The sequence below is a fragment of the Dryobates pubescens genome, chromosome 29, assembly GCF_014839835.1.
Source record: "Dryobates pubescens isolate bDryPub1 chromosome 29, bDryPub1.pri, whole genome shotgun sequence".
Classification (NCBI taxonomy): Eukaryota; Metazoa; Chordata; class Aves; order Piciformes; family Picidae; genus Dryobates; species Dryobates pubescens.
The window spans coordinates 2,586,209-2,606,453 of NC_071640.1; the positions used below are offsets into that span (position 1 = coordinate 2,586,209).

A 20,245-nucleotide genomic window follows, 5' to 3' on the forward strand; every position below is an offset into this window, starting at 1 on the left:
TGGGGAGACCTTAGAGCAGCCTCCCAGTGTTTTAGGGGGGCTACAGGAGAGCTGGAGAGGGACCTTCTAAAAAGGCATGGAGTGACAGGACAAGGGGTAATAGCTTCAACAGGAAGAAGCTGGATTTAGCTGAGACATCAGAATGAAGTTCTTCCCTATGAGGGGGGTGATGCACTGGCACAGGGTGCCCAGGGAGGGTGTGGGTGCCCCCTTCCTGGAGGTGTTCAAAGCCAGGTTGGGTGAGGCCACGAGCATCCTGTGCTAGTGGGAGGTGTCCCTGCCCATGGCAGAGGTAGTGGAACTAAATGACCTTTAAGGTCCCTTCCAACCCAAACCATTCTGTGATTGTGTGCACCTCCCTTCACGCTCTGGGACCCCAGAAGGAAGCTCAAAGCAGAAGCCTGGCCAGCGGCCACCTCAGAGGAAGCGAACGTTACCTCAGCCGTGCACTTACTGCACAGCTGAGCATTCCTGCCTTGCAGATGGCAGAAGGGGAGGTTGCTTTGCTGCATCCCAGCCTCCATGTGGTTTAGGAAGAAAACACAACACCCCCTTCCTACTGCACAGACAGAGCCTGGCCTCTGCAGTACCTGCTCCTGGAGCTCAGCCAGCCGCGTCGCTCGCTCTTCCTCCGAGTCCGAGCTGTCCGAGTCGGAGGAGCTCTCCTCACTGCTGTGACTGCTCTCTGTGCTTTTGCTCACCACTGGTGCTGTTGGAGGAGGAGGGGGGGGAGCCTCTGCAGGCTCATCAGGCATTTTTGCAAACCTCATCTCAAAGACATCCTGCAAGAAGGCGAAAAGAAACGGTGACAAAAGGAGCCTCCACCACAAAGACCTCACTTGCCAACACCCTCACCACGGGCCAGGGTTTGTGCTGCACTACAGGAGGTGTACAACTAAACAGTAAGGAAGAGATGGGCAAGTATTTTCTGTAAGCCCATGAAAACTCTCCCATTACTTTACAGGGCAGTGGCTGCAACACTTCAGGAGTGGAATGTGGCATTATGGGAAGAGCACAACAGCTCTGCAGCGAAGAACGTGGCTCTTTCCAAGGCTGGAGGAACCAGAGGCCCTCCCTTGCTGGTGCCATGAGCAGATCCACGCTGGGATCTCTGATTTGACAACCTGTGATGATTGGGAACTGGACCATCTCTCATGCAAGGAAAGGCTGAGAGAGCTGGGGCTGTTTAGCTTGCAGAAGAGGAGGCTGAGAGAGGATCTCATTAATGCTGAGGTGGTCAAGAGGGGATTGGACACTTGGTGCCATGGTTTAGTAGTCCTGAGGTGTTGGGTGGCAGGTTGGACTTGATGATCTTTGAGGTCTTTTCCAACCTTATTGATTCTATGATTTTGACAAACACCTAAGGGGTGGGTATCAGGAAGATGGGGCCAGACTCTGCTCAGTGGTCCCCAGCAACAGGACAAGAGGAAGAAGTTCTTCACCATGAGGGTGGTGAGACATTGGAGCAGGTTGCTCAGGGAGGTGGTGGAAGCCTTATCCCTGGAGGTGTTTGCAGCCAGGCTGGAGGTGGCTCTGGGCAACCTGCTGTAGTGTGAGGTGTCCCTGGACATAGCAGGGGAGTTGGAACTGGCTGAGCCTTCAGGTCCCTTCCACTCCTGACAATTCCATGATTCTAAGAGGATTCTTGAACACAGGAAGTTCCATCTAAACATAAGAAGGAACTTCTTTCCTTTGAGGGTGGCAGAGCACTGAAACAGGCTGCCCAGCAAGGTGGTAGAGTCTCCATCTCTTCAAGGCCCACCTCCACCTGTTCCTGTGTGAGCTGCTTTAGGTGATCCTGCTCTGGCAGGGAGGTTGGACCCTTGGAGGTTGGCTCTTCAGAGCTTCCCTTCCAAGCCCTACCATTCTGTGACTCTGTAACTCAGCATACTTTGGAAGATGCCATTTGCCAAGACCTTTACCTGGAGCTTCCTGGCCATGGCCACCACCTCGTGGTCTGGAGGGTTGTACTTGTAGCAGTTGGAGAACATTAACCGGATGTCTGCTGCGAAGCCCTGGGCGTCCTGGTACTCCCGGCTGTCCATCTTTTTCTGCAGACAAACAAGCCACAGGGGAAAGGGGAGAGGGGGAGAGAAAAGCCATAAGCAAAAGGCAGCTGCATGGAGGACTTGAGAGAGCTCAGAGCAACCTCAACAGTCGCATCTGTCTCAGAGAAGAGGAGTTTGAGCTGGCTTACTGGCTCCCAAATTCATAGGTTCACAGATTGGGTTGGGTTGGAAGGGACCTTCAAGATCATCCAGTTCCAACCCCCCCCCCCCTCTGACATGGGCAAGGACACTTCCCACTAGCTCAAGGTCTCATCCAACCTGGCTTTGCTCACCTCCAAGGAGGGGGCATCCACAAGCCCCCTGGGCAACCTGTTGCAGTGCCTCACCACCCTCACTGAAAAGAAGTTCCTTCTAAACTCCAGTCAAGATATCCCAATCAAGACTTTCTGCTCTCTGAAACAAACCAGCACCAGGCAGCCAGAGAAGCTGATAACTGCTCCAGGAGACCTTGAACACCAAGATTCCAAGCTTGGGTTGTTTTCTTTTCTCTTTTCTTCAGAGTATCAAAGCTGTTTTTCTGTTAGCAAACAGTCCTTTAGAGAAAGGGTTTGCTGGATCTGAAACTGAAGTAAAAAGATGGGGAGGGCAAGAGTCCACAAGGTAATGATTAGAGGAGAAGCTTGAGTGTGTATTCTCTTTGCTGCTTGGGTGTATTTGCCCTGTACATGTGGGAGAGCAGAAAAGATCATGACCATCCTACTCTGACCTCCTGCTGCTGCAGGGCAGGAGCTTTGCTTGGTGATTCCTACAGCAAGACAGGTATTAAAATTACAACATCCAGCATCCTGCTCTAGTGGGAGGTGTCCCTGCCCATGGCAGGTGGGCTGGAACTAGGTGATCTTGAAGGTCCCTTCCAACCCAATCCAGCCTGTGATTCCATGATCTAGTCTTGATTTTGAAGTCTTAACTGATCTGGATGTAGAATGCACCCTCTGGGAGCCTCTTCTTCATGTTGCTTCCTACTGTAGCAAAGAGAAATATTAGGAACTAAGTATTTGCAGCTTGTTCCTTTCTCTGATGTCTCAGCTCTGACTTCCAAACATTTCTCTTGCTGTGTGGGGCTGAATGACTTGGGCTTAGAGACCAGTTCCTGCCATTCCCAGAACTTAATTGATTTTATGCATACATTACTGCTCTGCATAAAACCTTCCCTCCAATTACTCTGACCCAAAGGAAAATGCAGCTAAACACTTGACTTCATTTGCATTAAAAAACCCTGGGTTTAAAGAAATTCTCTACTTGCCAAGTGCATGCAGGCCTCCCTTTTGTGTGTCCTGTGCACCTGTATCCCAAGGGAAGGGAAGGGGTTGACTGGCAGATGGGTTGCAAGCACGGTCAGGGAAGACTCCCATCTTGAGCAGAAAGCAGAGAGGCTTAGGGGCTAAGACCCTGTGACAAGTTATTTAAGTGGTTTAGAACACTCATCTGTGGCAGGTCTGTCACCCTGTAACCCCCAAGGGACTTGGGGTTGTTCAGCCTGGAGGAAAAAAGGCTTTGGGGGAGACCGTGGAGCAGCCTTCCAGTATTTGAAGGGGGCTACAGGAGAACTGGAGAGGGAGTTTTCACAAGGGCATGGAGTGACAGGACAAGGGTTGGTGGCTTCAAACTGGAAGAAGCTGGATTTAGATGAGACCTGAGGAAGAAATTCTTCCCCATGAGGGTGGGGAGGCACTGGAACAGGTTGCCCAGACGAGCTGTGGAGGTTCCAAGCCTGGAAGTGTTCAAAGCCAGGCTGGATGAGGCCTTGAGCAATGTGGTCTCATGGGAGGTGCCCCTACCATGGCAGGGGAGGTGGAAGGAGATGATCTTTAAGGTCCCTTCCAACCCAAACCAATCTATTAAGCCATTCTGAACAGAAGTGAGACTCCCATTTGTTTGAGGGTATTTCAGAGCAACCTGACAGACCTAGCTGGAAACTTGACTCCCAAGGCTGGTTTTGTTTTGAGCAGGGCAAAATTTCACCTCCAGGGCTTGCAGCTCCAGAGGGACCTGCATGCAGCATTCCTGCAGCCTCACTCCTTGCTGCATGCAGCCAAACATCTGTCAAGCTTTTGTCACCAGACCTCATTCCCTTGGTGAATGAACAAGGAGACAGCCTCCAGCCACAGCACAAAGCCAGAGAGGGAGAGAGCAGTTTGGGCTTCTCCTGGCTGGCCTTGTTTTAGAAGCAGATCTCAGGACAATTCCACAGCCAAGCAGAGGCTCATGGAATGGGCCCATTTATTTTAAGACACTGACTGACTGCATGAAAGGCCTTCTTGAGGCATTTTTATTTGTTTGGCACACTCAGTGCCTGATTACTGCCTGTGAAATACATTCCAGTGTCTGAGGCTTTGCTTTCATCCCAACCCAATGGTTTTCTAGCCCAAGAGTTTTAATCTGGGGATTTATTTTTGTTTTCTTGTAAAGAATAATTAACCTAAGAGGGGGAGGGGGGAAAAAAGGACTTGGAATTGGTGGGCTGGCATACCTTGGGTTATGAGTTCACTTGGAGATAGTCAGCTCTGGGAGAGAAGTTATTGCATTCACAACTGCCAATCAGGAGTGATAGAGAAGCAGGACTGGGAGGCCAGCTAGGCCAGTCTCTGCCCCATGCTGTAAGTTCCACAGCAATCTCATTTTCCTCTCAGCAATCAATTCAATTGTTTAACAGTCTTGTCTGGTCAGAGCTGTCTTTCCTCATGGCTGATGTATCTCTTGCTTCAAGGGAAGCTCTGTCCCACACACTGAGGATGCAGAAAAAACGTCCTTGACCCCTTCCCTGCAGCAGCCTCTTACATGTTTGAAGACCTAACATGTGCCCTTCCCATTGTCTCTTTACTCTCAACTTACTCTCCAATTCAGTCTCTTTATTCTCAAGACTGAGCAGGACACCAGCCTGTCCTCAATGAACATGCCTTAAGCATGGCATCAGGGCAGCTGGTGATGAGGAACAGGGGCACACAGTGACTTCAGCAGAGAAAATGCCATCTCAAGCAGCTAATGAGGACTCAGCCCCATCTCTGGGGGCAAACTGCACCTCACAGAACTGCCTCAACAAGAGCACTGCTTTGTGAAGCTGTGTTTGTACTGCAAAATAGGTGCAATTCCCTCAAAAGAGCCTGAATTCAGCTGCTCTGAAACCACAGCAGCTCCCTGCGAGGGAATTAAGTGGTGAGCCAAGTCAGAGCCTGCAGGTAGTGCTTCACTCCAGAAATAAGCACCTTGTATAAACCCTCTTGCACAGCAAGGACTGCTGCTTGTTCTCCACCAAGTTAACCAAAGCCAGAGGCATCCACACCACTGCTGCTGTGGAGCCAGCAGCCAGAGGATGGAGTGAGAGAAGAGGTGCTTCAGGTTCCCCCCCCAGCTCTGTCACAGGTACAACATCCTGCCTCCCACACCAAAGCTCCCCAGCATCAGAGAGGGACAGGAACACATTGCAAGTGGGCCCTTGGATAGGGCAGCAGAAGCACAGTGCTGCTGCTCTTCAGAGCAAGCCTTTCACCTGCCACAGGGAGCTAGGGCTGCTGCCTCTACGTTTTTAACGTGTAACTCATGCCTCTCCTTGGCCTTTCAGCCCTGCCTCTCTACTCCAAGCAGACCTACTCTTTCCTGCCCTGTGGTGACTATCAGAGATGGAGATGACCTCACTTCTCCTGCCCCTTCAGCTCTCTTCCCACTTCAGTCCTAGCTCCAGCACATCACTCCAGCACATCCCTCTGCTCCTGGCCACAAGCAGCTCAGCTACAGCCCCTCCGTATCTCACCTGCCACCGGCACAGTCACGACAGCCAACCTGCCTCCTCCACCACAAAGGGAAAACAACCTCCACACCCCTCTGAAGAACACCTCTGCTGGCTGCAAAGCCTGGGAAAAAAGAATGCTCCTGGACATGGAAGGTATTCTCTGAAGAAAATCCAACCTCACATAACCAGAGAACCAAAGCAACAAGCAACCAGGCCCTGGGGAACGTGTGACAGCTGCAGCAGTGCTTCTGTTTTACTTTCTCACATCATTCCTTCCAGGCTGATTTGAGGGCCATCGAGTGTGCTGCTTTACCACAGCCACCTGTGCAGGAATCTACAGCCTTTCAGAGCCACAGAGAAAGCCCCAGCACTGAGGAATGACAGTGCCTGTAACTGGCAGGCTTCTGCTCTGTGCAGTTAACATCTCACAGGCTGCACCCCAGAGGGGTCACACCATGAGCTACAGGCCAAGAGCAACGAGAATAAAACACTCCACAAAAAAACAATACCAGACAGCACTTCAAACAAGTTTATTAAGGCAAAAACCAACAACTACCAGGAGGAAAGACAAATCCAGAGTCTTTGCATACAAAAGACTCCACTGGGTCTGCCCTTGGCTTGTCTCCAGTTTTCTGCCCTACACTGGTAGAGTGCAGAGAGAGCACATCACTTGCACTTGCAGGGAAAGGGCAGAGGTGTACACATGTAAGACTGAAGGGAGGGCTGTAAGGAGACTGAAGTGTGGAGAAGTTACCCACCCCAAAAACCACAGCTCTGCACCTCAGTTTTGCAGAGCACAGCACAGAATCTCCTGCAATAAGAAACCACTTAACCACATGTGGAAACCCCAGCTCTGAGAGCAGCAGGATTTCACTCTCTCCATCTCTAATCCTACTGCACTCACTCAGGGCTTGATCTACCAAGGCTGCAGGCACCTCTGGAGACACACAGCATCCCTAGCAAGTCAAGGGAATGTGATTGAGCTGAGGACAGGTCTGAAAGGATCAGGTTTACCAGCAGGTCCACTACAGTCAGTACAGCAACTGAATGAATTCATCTAGGATGTGATCATCTAACAACTTGTGTTCACAAGACTAGGAGACAAGAGGCTATCAATGGCACTTCAGCACTCTAACATGGTAATGAAGAGTGGCACAGAGCAAGAGATGCTTCTTCCCATCTCAGTCACTCCTGCAGTCAGCAGACACACTCTGAAATTCCTTTACAAGCTACTGCTCAGTTTAGAGACTCTTAAGAGCAGACTGTGATGTGTAGCCTAGGATAAGCATGGACAGATCTAACTGGATGCACAGCAAACAAACCAAAACATCATGTAGATGCCACCCAACTACTGCACCCCTGGTCTGACTCACAGAAGTACACCCAACACCCCCATATCCAACTGCTTCCTGCTCCCAGCCCATTCCCTGGCACCAGAGGAGCGAGGTCAGAGCCAGTCAGCTGCAAAAGTGGTGACACCTGGCAGGGAGCAGAGCAGAGTGTGGAAATGGCCCTGCTCTGAACAGGAAGCAAACCTCCTGACCAACCTACATCACTCATTAGCCTCCAAGGACCTCCAAGCCAGTGGAGAAGAGTAACTCCAATGCAAAGTGAAGTGAGCAGACCTCGACAACAAAGTCATGTCATTAAAACCACACTACAAGGATTAATTAACCCTTCAGCACTGAACACCCAAAAACTCATCAGGATGGTCAACACCCTGCAATACCAAAACTGAGAGGAGCTTCTTCCTTCCTCATCCATGCTCAAGAGCAAGAGAAAATGGAAAGCTACCCATGAAATCACTGGGACCTACCTCTACCAGAACATTTTAGCCAGGCAGTAGTGCTCCAGCTGTGCAGAATAACCAAGCCCTTCCTCCTGCTTTCACCACTGTGTTTCAGGCTCCCTCTCCTAGACTGTCTTGCCCTCTCCTGCCAGGGAAAAGCTGCAGGCCTTTAACACAGCTCAGCTTAATTACAAGTCAAGAATCCTGCACATTGCACTGACTCTTGTAAACAGAGCAAGGACACAGCAAGGCTCAGGAGGAGAATGGTCTCCAAGCCTAGCTCCACCACAGCTTGCTTACAATGCTCCTGCCAGCCTAGGGAGGGTCTTTTCTGTACAAATTCAATCAATAATAGTAATTAGGAGTTAGTGCCTTCCAGGTATCAGTCCTCACAACAGCCCTGTGAGGTAGGTTAAGTATTATTAACTCCATTTCCAGGCTGGGAAAACTACAGCACAGAGCTGCAAGGAAACTTCCCAGGACTGTAGCACCAGAACAGCAATTAAAACTCAGGCACTGGTAACTCCTGGTCTAATCCTCAATGCAGAGACCATGACAACTAGTCCCTCCCCACTAAATAATGCAACTAAAAACACTCACACAAGTATTGCAGCTGCAGTAGGAACCCCTGCAGCATCCGGGCTGACTGGCATGGCACATCTGAGCACGGCATGCTGCTCCCCGGTACTATGGAGGGTTTGCCAAGGAACCAGGAACACAGCTGCACTTTTGTTACCTGGGCACATAGATGAGCTCAGCTGGCAGCAAACCACTTCTGAGATGCTAGAGAAAGCCAGCAGATACCTTAACTTCCTGCAGGTGGAAGGAAGTCTCACCTCCACCAACACCAATGCCAACGGCTGGCTCTCAAGTAGAAGATGGGAACTAGAAAAGCATGGGTTTGCTCCAAGGGTATTTAGGAGGAGATGCAGGAAATTTCCCAGTCCACCTTGAATATTGGACCATGCTAAGCTCAGCTCTTGAAGAGCCAAAGGTGAAGCACACAAGCATCCCTTCCCCAAGTACCAGGAGATCATCACGTTCCAGGTGGAATCGCCCAGCCTGAGCCTATCTGGACCACACATCATGCCAACAAGCAGGCAAGGCAGCAGCTCCTGGAAATGGGATACTATCAAGTGAATCCTATGAAACACAGCACCTCTTCTTCTCAGAGTGCAACACAATCCCAAGGACACCATTTAAAGAGCTGGATCTATCCACAGAGAGGAGAGGATGCCATCGTTATTTGCTTTTCAGGGCAGAAAAAAACCCCAAACAGATGCCTCAGATTATGGGGGGGGCACTCTGTAGTGATGGGATGAGGAGGCATGGATTGAAGCTGGAAGAAGGGAGACTGAGACTGGAAATTAGGAAGAAATTCCTTCCAGTTAGGGTGGGAAGACACTGGAACAGGTTGCCCAGGGAGGCTGTGGATGGCCTCCCTCCCTGGAGGTGTTCAAGGTCAGGTTGGGTGAGACCTTAAGCAACCTGGGCTGGTGGGAGGTGTCCCTGCCCATGGCAGGGGCTTGGAACTGGACGATCCTGAAGGTCCCTTCCAACCTAAACCATTCTATGATTCTATATTTAAAAAAATAAGAGAGGGAGGGAGGGAAAGGAAACTGAATATAAAAATATCCAGGTGATACCCAACCAGGTTCTGTTTTCCACCCCTTGCCCCTTCCCCCTCCCCCAGGAGGAGCCAGTCCCCTGCAAGCAGAGGGCTGCGAGCCCCGTGCTAAAGAGGTTGTAAATGTGGACGTACTTTAACAGTACTGAGATCCATGGGGTGTTTGATAATGTCGTGATAGTCATGTAATTCCAAGGCCTCTGCATCAACAGGCTTGTAAAAGGGCCATGCATAGGCTGCATGCTTCTTGGAGAGCATCTCCTTGAGGATGCTGTCACAGTACTTGAGGTGCTCAGAGAGTTTGCCCTTCTTCCCTGCGTGCTGGGGGACCTCTCCATCTTCCAGGTCTTTCTTTGGTGGCTTGATGGGGCGGCCGCCGCTCTCCCGCCGGGCGATGATCTTGGCCTGCTTGGGGTCCGAGAGGGGCGTGGGGGACTCGCTGCGGCTGGCGGTGATGGCCGAGGTGGTGGGGGTCGTGGTGTCCGCTTTCCGCTTCACTCCCTTCTTCTGCAACAGCAAGAGGACACGAGTCGTGAGCGCCCGGGCCGGCTCTGGGAGGGGGCTCCAGCGGCACAAACCTAGCAGAGCTGGTCCTGCTCTCTGAGGCCTGCCTGTCCCCTGCCAGAAACACCAACTGCTGCGCGGGGAGAAAAGGGACTGGTGAGCGGAGGCTGCCGGACACGACTCGAGCGGGCTGCCACGCGCCGGCTTTAACACCAGCAGGTCATCTGAGCCACAGTAACCAGCCGCTTGCACAGCTCCAACCCGACCCCGCAGAGAAACCTCTTAGCTCTTTATGCAGCGCACGGAGAGTTAAACTGAAGGACTCTTACCTCAGGTTTGCCAAGGCAAAGGAGCGCGCCCAGTCGATTACTGCAGCTCAGCTGATGCACCGTGACTTAGTAAGTGTCAGTAACTTAACCACATGTCTGAGTCCCCAGTGGCAGGATCAGGCTCTAAGTTCTGAACCAAAGCATATTAAATCACCAAAGACCCCTGTGAGCCCTCAACTCCCTTGTATTCAGTGGGGGTGCTAAAGCTGATTGCTTTGTATGGTTTTATGGACAAGAGCAAGAATTTAATGATTCTTCCTTAAGCAAAGACAACCTTTCTCACATAAATTCAAGCTGTGACTGTCCAGTCAGCTCTCTCTTGTGCTCCTATGAAGGATTTATTTCTCTGGAGAGAAAGAGAGAGAGAGAGAGAGAGAGAGAGAAAGAGAGAAAAAGAGAAAGGGAAAAAAAAGGTTCCTTAAGGAAATCTTAGGTAAACCCCAAGCAGAATTATTTTGGCAAACTCGTTGAGCTTGAAAAATTAAACTGATTCTCAGAAGCAAGTTATGTGGAGAGAAATTGGAAGTGTGAGGCTTCTGAGGAGGGCAGCTTAGGTGCAGGAAGATCTGACTTAGCAAATTTCTCTAAGTAGCTCCCAAACTATGAGGCTGAAGCAGCGAAACGCTTCTGTGGCTCTGCTGCTCCGTGCAACCTCACGTTAGGAGAGAGGAATTTAATTCCCCAGTTTAGCTAAACCCAGCTCTCTCTGAGCTGTGCTTTCATCATTCTTAAAGCAACAGAAGAGCTCCCTAGGAAAATCCCCATTGTTTTTAAGCCATGTTTTCATTTGCCCATAAATTAACATAGTAAATAGCAAAACATCAGTGACACCTCCCAGATTACTCAGTAAGACACAACTAATGCACCCAAAACCTGCAGGCAACATCACTCTCCACCGACTGGAGCAACAGGCTTGTCTTGAACTGGTTTATGGCAGAGAGGAACATTCCTAGTGCTGGAGTCTGCAAACCTTAAAGGAATAGTCCCAGCCAAACCAGGGGCTCAGAGAGGGAGAAGATGCTTTGGGCTCACGGGTGCAAAATGGGGGCAGCCTCCAACAGCTTCTGGTCTGTGGAGCACCAGCATCGGCTATGGTCGGATGGGAGCTTGTAACTGAGCTGAGAGCAATTACAGTTTGACATCATCTCAACTGGGGGGTGGTAAAACCAGCAGAGCTTTCCTCAAGCCTCTCAAACTCATCAACAAGCCCTTGTCTGAGCACACTCTAAAGGGACAATGCTGGCCAGAGAGGCTAGGAGTGGAGTGTGAAGAGGAGGACTGCACGTGACCAGCAGTGAAGGGATGAAAACCACAGATTCCCAGAGTGGGTCGGGTGGGAAGGGACCTGAAAGCTCACCCAGTTCTAACCCCCTGCCGTGGGCAGGGGCACCTCCCACTGGAGCAGGTTGCTCATCCAACCTGGCCTCGAACACCTCCAGGGAGGGGGGCAGCACTGCTGGGCACTTCGGGCGAGGAAGGGGTCGGGGTCTCCATTTACCTTGACGACCGGTGGTGTAGGAGGCACCACGGGCATGATCGGAGCGGCGGGCGGAGGGGGCGCGGCGGCGGGGGGGGCGGTGACGGGCGGGACGTTAGCGGTGATGGTTGGCACAGGGGTGGCAGCAATGACGGGCGTCTGGGACACGGCCGGAGGGACGCTCTGGAACGGGGCCGGCGGGGAGACGGAAGACACGGCCACGGCTTGCTGCGCTCCTTCAAAGCACAGAGGGAAAGGGCGCTGCGGTGGGCTGCTGGCTGCAGTGCCACTGGAGGTCATTCCCTCTGGTCCTAGCGCTTGTTCCGATGGAGACCAACCCCACCTCACTCCAACCTCTGCTCACAGAATGGTAGGGGCTGGAAGGGACCTCTCAGGGTCATCCCTGCCAGAGCAGGACCACCTAAAGCAGATCATGCAGGAACATGTCCAGGTGGGCCCTGAAAGTCTCTAGAGATGGAGACTCAGCCACCTCTCTGGGCAGCCCGTTCTGGTGTTCTGACACCCTCAAAGGAAAGAAGTTCCTTCTTATGTTTAGATGGAACTTCCATGGTCAAACTTGTGCCCATTACCTCTTGTCCTGTCACTGGGGACCACTGAGGAGAGCCTGGCCCCATCTTCCTGACACCCCCCCTTTAGGTATTCATAAGTATTAATAAGATCCCCCTCAGCCTCCTCTTCTCCAAGCTGAACAGCCCCAGCTCTCTCAGCCTTCCCACTCCAGTCTCCTCAGCACTTTACTGGCCCTGAGTTTAAGGGAGCTGTAGAGAGCAAGGTCTCCCCTCAGCCTCCTTTTCTCCAGTATGACAAAAGGTGAGTGACCTTAAGACAGACAAACCCTGAAACACTGGGTGAACATTACCCAGACATCTCACACTTCCCTCTCCACTGCTTCACCCCTTGGACTCCATGCTGCTCCCTTGCCAGCCTCTCCACCACCTGCAAAGCCAGGCAGTCTGGAAGGTGGGTCAGGCCTCAGCAGCAAGCTCCTACCACTCGGTGTCCCCAGGTGAGGTTAGTACCTGCACTCTGAGTGCCTGCTGAGGGCTTGCGACCTTTGCCTTTAGGAACTGGGGGTAATAATTCGACTTCTTCCTGAGGCATCTGGGCAACCTTCTGCAGAAAAATCTTCTCCAGGGCTTGGGCCATGAGGACAATGTCATCTGTGGGCTGCAGAAAGAATACAAGCCTGTGCTGTATGATCCATAGTATTGAGAAGCAGAGAGGTTCAAGAGAAGGCTTTGAAATCCCCACCGCCAGTGCCCTTCAAATAGATGATGGCACCCCAGCGCTGACAAGAAACAGACTCCCCTCCCTCCTTGCACACTACCCTCCTGCTCTTCTGCTCTGGTCTAGCATGCAATAATTACTGCCTCTAAGCATGCTGCATCCAGAGTTATCAGGACTTCCAGTAAGAGCCTGATAACTAGCATCCTGTGCAACAGAGTGGAAGCAGCAAACTGGAACGGATGAGCTGTCCTCCCCTGCTCGGCAGCAGGTCCAAGAGCAGAGTGTAAACACATACTCTGTGGCTCAAACTAATTAATTTGTTTATTTCAGCTTGCTCTCCAGTGTGGGTCAATGATGAGAAACCACTGCAGAAAACATAACACAAAGAACAGAGGCTCTTAACAACCCAACAAAAAGAGCAAACAAAGCTAACCCCGAAATCATAAGCAGCGCTCTAAAGATGTGCAAGTATGGATGAGACATCAGCAGAGGACAGCACTCTACTACCTGATCTCTCTGCCCTCTCTTCATCTAAGAGATGCTGATGAGTGCTGGCCAACCAGCCAAACACACAGCACCAACACCTGCAAAGCACTGCACAAACTGCAGCTCCCCTTGGAAGAGCTCCTCACTGGAAATAAAAGGAGCAAAAAAACCACCCCAAACCCCAAACTTGCTACATAATCCCAGAACAAACAACAACAAAAAAAACCCCTACCTCAAATTAAAATGGAAAAATGTGCCTTTTTAACTAGGCTGGGGGGGGGGGGGGGAAGAAAGACACAGCACAAAGACAGCTTTGTGTGTTTCAAGTAATGTGGTTGTAATTAGTGGCATTTCAAATCCTGACGAGGAGGGCCCAGAGCGCGGCAGAGCTGGCCCTGCTCGAAACGTGCGCTCTGACAGCTGTAGGTGGGTCTTTGGCAGGCAGTGCCCCAGCTCCAAGCTTGTCTGGGCTCTTTACCTTGTTATAAATGTAACAGTTTGTAAACATGGTGTTGAAATCCTGCATACATTCACTGGCACTCCAGTAGTAGTTGTGTTCCAGGCGCTTCTTGATCGTCCCCATGTCCATGGGGTTCTTGATGATTTTGTGGTAATCCTGGGGGAGAAAACGGGCAAGATGTTACACCTCCTGACCAGCAGAGTGCTCTTCACACCTCCCTCCACCCCCAGCCTTCTCCTCCATTCACCTTCCCAAAAAACCCACATCCCCACATTCAACTGGAAGCTGCAGATAGAGCTAACCAGGTTGGAAAAGAGCCAACCTATCACCCAGCACCATCTGATCAACTAAACCATGGCACCAAGTGCCCCATCCAGGCTCTTCTTAAACACTTCCAGTGATGGTGACTCCACCACCTCCCTGGGCAGCACATTCCAGTGGCCACATATCACCTTTGCTTTCATTTCTTTTCTGATGTGTAGCTGGGACAGGTTGCCCAGGGAGGCTGTGGGTGCCCCCTCCCTGGACACACTCAAGGCCAGCTTGGATGAGGCCTTGAGCAGCCTGGGCTGGTGAGAGGTGTCCCTGCCCACAGCAGTGGGGTTGGAACTAAATGGTCAAACTACCCAAACTATTCTGTGATTCTATGACTAAAAGGCATAAGAACTCCATCTACAACCACCAGTATGCCCCAGCTCCCCCCAGCTCATGCTCAAAGCCACACACAGATGACCCTGATCATTTCATCTGCTTTTTGTCAGGACAGATGGACTGGCAAGGCACCAAGAGTAAGGTGCAGAGGAAAACACAGGTTCATAGAATGGCTTGAGTTGGAAAGGACCTTCAAGACCATCTAGTTCCAAGCCCCTGCTCTGGGCAGGGACACCTCCTACTAGCCCAGGTTCCTCAAAGCCTCATCCAGCCTGGTCTTAAACACTTCTAGTCACTTGCTCATGGCACTCAAATCATTCATGATGAAAGCAATTGGTTCAAAACCTGCTTGACCATGATTGCTTGGAGGAGCCAAGATAGATGTTGATGTTCTGCAGCTCTTAGATGATTCCACTCTACTTGCATGCACAAACTGCCTTCCTAAAGCATGCCTCATGAGTAGCTCTCCCTGGAAGCTGTTTGCAGCCCTGATAACCCTGTAGGGATCATGCTGCAGGGTGGAGGGCTTCCACCTCAAGAGCTAAACTCTGCAGACATGAGCTTCTTGCTTGTGTGGGATCCAAAGTCAGGCAGCAGGGTCAGCACCAGCATTGGAAGGGTGTCCAGTTTAATGGGGAGCTTGGCAAACAGCATTTATTTCTGCCTCCCTTTTTAAATGACTGGAACTTAAGGAAGCTGATCAGTGCCAGCACTGGCTAAGACAGTGCTAGAAATCCCAGCCTCTCTTTTATGGGCATTTCAGCCCTTGAAATTAACCCAGTTTCTCTTTGGGTTGGTCTCAAGCATCTGCAGAGGCTGTGATTAGCCTGCAGATGCTGTAGGCATGCAAGGTTCCACACTGTAATTTTCTCACTCTGGAGAAGAGCAGCAGGTCCTCTCCCTGCACATGCACACAAAGCCATCTACAGCCACTGGCCACTCTCTGAGCTGAGCCCTCAAGTACCATCTGAGGCATCAATATTCCCAGGCAAGGCAGGCTGGGGCAGGAAAGGCAATCCAGCTGCCTACAGGGCTTGTGCAGATTTATTCTACTGGTGAAAAACTTGGACTCTCCCTTTAAACTTCCTCAAATCACTTCAAAAATGCCTCACTGAGAAACTAAAACCATTAAGAAGCAGCCACAAAGAAGCACAGACCTAGAGAAATGTTTATAAAGGTGCTAAATGTTCTGCCCTTTAAATAGCACCCACCAACAGCACTGAAGTTCAAAAGCTCCCTGATCCAGTCCATAATACTGGGTTCTAACCTGTGGTCACTGGAGATCTCCTGAACCACCTCAGAACCACACTCCCCCCAGATCCTACAATGCAACCCTCCTGCTCAAAGCAGCCAGAGTTAATTCCTCCTGGGCTGCCCAGCAGAACAGAGAGCAGGGTGGATGGGGGTGCTGCTGTCTGTATTTCAGTGGAGGTGGGCTGGGGTTTGCCTCCACTGCTGAGTGTTCACACTCAGAGGACCCCTTTGAAGATGTGAAGAGCCTGTGGCTCTTCCCTGGAAGAATGCAGCTCAGTGCACTTTGGTCATGTGTGAATAACCAGGCCAGATCTTGTGCTTTCTGGTCTGACACTGTGTCTACCATCAGGCCCAGGAAGCAGATGGCTAAGAGTTGTTGTTCTGCTCTTTCCAATTCAGTGCAGCATTTGAATATATCTAGCTCCAAAGCACCCTTGCCCATTAGCTTCTCCTGTCTTCCTGATGTCAGCAGCAGATCCAGGGCAGCCCAGCACAGCCACAACTTGCCCTGAGTGCCAAATCCTCAGAGGAACCTGGGCTTCAAGACTCACTCTAATTGGGCAGAGGTGGGACAGGAGGTAAAGACACATAAAAGTCAAGAGAAATAAGCTACAAACGGAGCACCATGCTTCAGTTCTCTGAGACAGCTTGCCTGTGTGCTCTCAGGTTGGAAAAGACCTCTAAGATCATTGAGTCCAATCACAGAATCATACAATTGTCAGGGTTGGAAGGGACCTCAAGCCTCAGCCAGTACCAACCCCCCTGCCATGGGCAGGAACACCTCACACTGCAGCAGGTTGCTCACAGCCACCTCCCTGGTGGCTGCAAAAACCTCCAGGCATGAGGCTTCCACCACCTCCCTGGGCAACCTGTGCCAGGCTCTCACCACCCTCATGGGGAACAACTTCTTCCTCACATCCAATCTCAATCTACTCATTTCTGGTTTTGCTCCATCCCCCCCAGTCCTATCACTCCCTGACAGCCTAAAAAGTCCCTCCCCAGCTTTCTTGTAGCCCCCTTCAGATCCTGGAAGGCCACAATTAGGTCTCCTCAGAGCCTTCTCCAGCCTGAACGGCCCCAAATCCCTCAGTCTGTCTTCATGGCAGAGCAGCTCCAGCCCTCTCCTCATCCTCATGGCCCTTCTCTGGACACCTTCCAGCACCTCCAGATGCTTCCTGTGCTAGGGGCTCCAGAACTGGACACAGTGCTCCAGGTGTGGTCTCACAAGAGCAGAGTGGAGGGGAAGAATCACCTCCCTCGACCTGCTGGCTGTGCTTCTCTTGCTGCAGCCCAGGATGTGATTTGCTTTCTGGGCTGCACCCCCATGGCCATCAAACCATGTCCCAAAGTGCCATGTCCACACACTCTCAAACACCTGCAGGGACACTGACTCCACCACCTCCCTGGGCAACCCAAGACCTCTCGTTCCTACCTGAGGGCAGCTTTCTCCTTCAGACACCTACCCCTCTCCAGCTCTGAAACCCATCATCTTCTAACTCAGTGAGTGAAGAGCATTGAAGGAAATCCCCCGAATGCAACCCAACCCTTCTGCTGCAGCGACCAGCAAGCACCTCAGCAGCACCAAGCCCTCCGAGGCCAGGGCAGGGCGGCCACGTACCGGCAAGTTCAGTTTGATTGCATCGACAGGTTGGTAGAAAGGCCAAGCGAACTGATGCTTCCACAAGGTCTTCACCACAACATTCTGCATGTACTGCAGCTGGTTGGTCTTCCTGCCAGGCTTGTTGGGGTTAGTGACCTCCGGGGGCGGCGGATTCACAGGGCCCTGAGGAGCCTGGATGGCTGAGGTGACCGCAGACATCTTGCTGCTCGTGCGCTCACTCGCGGTCACTGCGGCAGCACCCGGGAGATCTTCTGGCTTCCTTTATGCTCCCTGAACGGGACTGACATCCCATTTCCAGGGTCCAGTCATACAACCTGCAGCCAAGGAGAGGAAGAGGACAAGGGGTCAGTACAGATACTTGCCTCCAGTAGGCACCTTAAGGTACTTCTGCTCTTAAGTGTTTGAAGTGTACAGTTCTGGGCTCCCCTGTCCAAGGGGAACAGGAAACTGCTGGAGAGAGCCCAAAGGAGGCTACGAGGATGATAGAATAGAATAGAATAGAATAGAATAGAATAGAATAGGAATAGGGAGAGGAATAGGGAGAGGATAGAATAAACCAGGTTGGAAGAGTCCTTCAAGCTCATCGATTCCAACCTATCATCCAACACCACCTAATCAACTAAACCATGCAACCAAGCACCCTATCAAGTCTCCTCCTGAACACCTCCAATGATGGTGACTCCACCACCTCCCTGGGCAGCAAATTCCAATGGCCAATCTCTCTTTCTGGGAAGAACTTTCGCCTAACCTCCAGCCTAAACCTCCCCTGGCACAGCTTGAGACTGTGTCCTCTTGTTCTGGTGCTGGTTGCCTGGGAGAAGAGACCAACCTCTGCCTGGCTACAACCTCCCTTCAGGCAGTTGTAGAGAGCAAGAAGGTCTCCCCTGAGCCTCCTCTTCTGCAGGCTAAGCAACCCCAGCTCCCTCAGCCTCTCCTCAGACCTCACACCTGCTGGTGCCGCTGCTGCAGCCAGGAGGGACCCTGGCACCCTCTGGGGAGGGAATTTCAAGACTAGGATGTTACTTGGGAGCTCGGATTTGGAAGAGGCTGGGGCAGCACCTTCTTCTGCCATCCCATCAATTCAAAGTATTGCAAAATGCCATCCTCAGATTAAGACCAAGAAATAAAAAGAAGATAATGAGGAAGTTTTGTTCAGTCTCCTCCTGGGCAGCTCTCAGCATGGACCTCAGACCTCAAGGCCTCTGAGCAATATCCACCATCCAAGTGTACACAACGCTGACTGCAGGCCCTGGGTGACCACCACTGAAGCCTTTTGTTTGCTGTCTTCTTGATTAGCAAACTGAATCCACTGCAAGGATGGAAGGGAAATAAAAGGCCCCCAGAGAGCAATTCCTACTTCTGTAAAGGATTTTGGTCACCAGTTTGTAACCCCCAAGTCTTCCCTTTAATCTGAGGTTAAATACAGCGATTCTCTTTCACACTTGAATTTCCTGGTGTCCTCCAGCCTCTCAAACTCCATTTGATAAGAGCTGGTTTTAATTAATTTGTATCAAATCCCACAACTGTAATTAAAAAAACCCACAGACTAGCTCTTGCCTCTCTCAAACTCTTTCCCTCTGACCTTAGCCCAAGGCATTCAATATCTTCACACCACAGCTCCTCATCTGCGCCACGCAGATAGGGATAGTCCCTTGATGTCTTCATCTGCTCCACCCTGCAAACTCTCCTGGACAGGCACTGCCTCTTCACAGGCACTGCCTCTTCACAGGCACATTTTCATCACTAAGCCAAAACAAGGCTTGTGGAGTCCACAGGAGACAGACATGCAACAGCCACCCACCCCTGAGGCACTGACACTGATCAGTTCCCCTCTCAGCCTTCTCCAGCCCAAACAGCCCCAGGTCTCTGTGTCTTTCTTCACAGGAGAGATGTCCTTTGTGCCAAGCTGCAACCCCAGCATGGCACCCAGCAAAGCTATGGGGTCTGGGACATCCCTCAGCCAAGCCAGGCACCACACAAACCCAGCTAAGGTTGGAAAGGACTTGTTGTTGTTGTTGTTGTCGTCTAACTTCTCTTTCATTGAGCTGCTCGCATGGGTCACTCAGCGCAGAGACAGCTGGCAGGGGGAAAACATGTTAATAATTCCCTGTACTAGCAGGCTAGCATTTTACTCAGCTGATGCAGCCCACAGACTGTCTGCAGTGGTGGAGGCTCTTTTCAAAGAAGCTCTAAAGCCCCATGAAGCCTGCACTGTGCCAGCCAGCCTGCTGCTTCAGCTAACGGCTCTGCCACTTCCTTTGGCAGCGCTCCCCACCTAGCTAACGGCTGCCTGCCTCCCTCCCTCCCGTGCTGCTGGGGCTGCAGCACAGGGTGGGATTTGTTTGGATTGCAGAATGAGAAGGTAGCAAGCTTTAGGTTAGCAAGGCAGCCCCACCACCCTGCTTTTCCCCCTCCTTGCTATAGCGTTGCTGCCTAGTTCCACAGACACCCAACAAAAAGCTGGCGCTGCTCCAGCCCGGCCAGAAACAGCAACATGAATCTTCCCATCAGGCAGAATTACCGAGTTTAAGAGAGGTTCCTTGACCTCATCGTTGTCTCCACATTATTATTTACATTACAGTAGCACAGGGAAGCTGGGCAGAGACCAAGGTCTCTCAGTACTTGGCACTCTGCAGACCCACTGAGGATGGTGAGACACTGGAACAAGTTGCCCAGGGAAGCTGAGGATGCCTCATCCCTGCAAGTGTTCAAGACCAGCCTGGTTGAGGCTTGGAGCAGCCTGGTCTAGCGAGAAATGTCCCTGCCCATGGCTGGGGGGTTGAAGATAGATGATTTAAGGTCCCTTCCAACTCAAGCCATTCTGTGATTCTGCAGTACAGCAAGACCCTGGTCATGCCTTGAAGAGCTGCTGCTCCCATCTCACACTGCACACCGTGCTCAAGTGACCTGCCCAGGGCCAGCTGGGGAGCCTGCAGCAGAGCCCTGAACCCAGCTTCATGAACCAGCCCATCAGAGGAACTGCACCTCTGAAGCAAAGCATGA

The 20,245-nt window shown here is 51.5% G+C and overlaps 1 protein-coding gene across 2 annotated transcripts in view; it reads right to left on the reverse strand.

Moving 5' to 3' along the window:
* The window catches only part of BRD3 (bromodomain containing 3), a 40,261-nt gene that overhangs the window by 6,391 nt on the left and 13,625 nt on the right, over positions 1–20,245 (reverse strand). For both annotated transcript variants that reach the window (XM_054174242.1, XM_054174240.1), the window contains exons 2-8: positions 17,240–17,556; positions 13,735–13,872; positions 12,563–12,710; positions 11,544–11,758; positions 9,348–9,719; positions 1,923–2,051; positions 591–782 (exon numbers count right to left, since the gene is read on the reverse strand). In XM_054174242.1, the coding sequence (XP_054030217.1) occupies positions 591–782; positions 1,923–2,051; positions 9,348–9,719; positions 11,544–11,758; positions 12,563–12,710; positions 13,735–13,872; positions 17,240–17,440 (1,395 nt within the window). In that variant the 5' untranslated portion in view covers positions 17,441–17,556. The remainder of the gene's footprint in view (positions 1–590; positions 783–1,922; positions 2,052–9,347; positions 9,720–11,543; positions 11,759–12,562; positions 12,711–13,734; positions 13,873–17,239; positions 17,557–20,245) is intronic.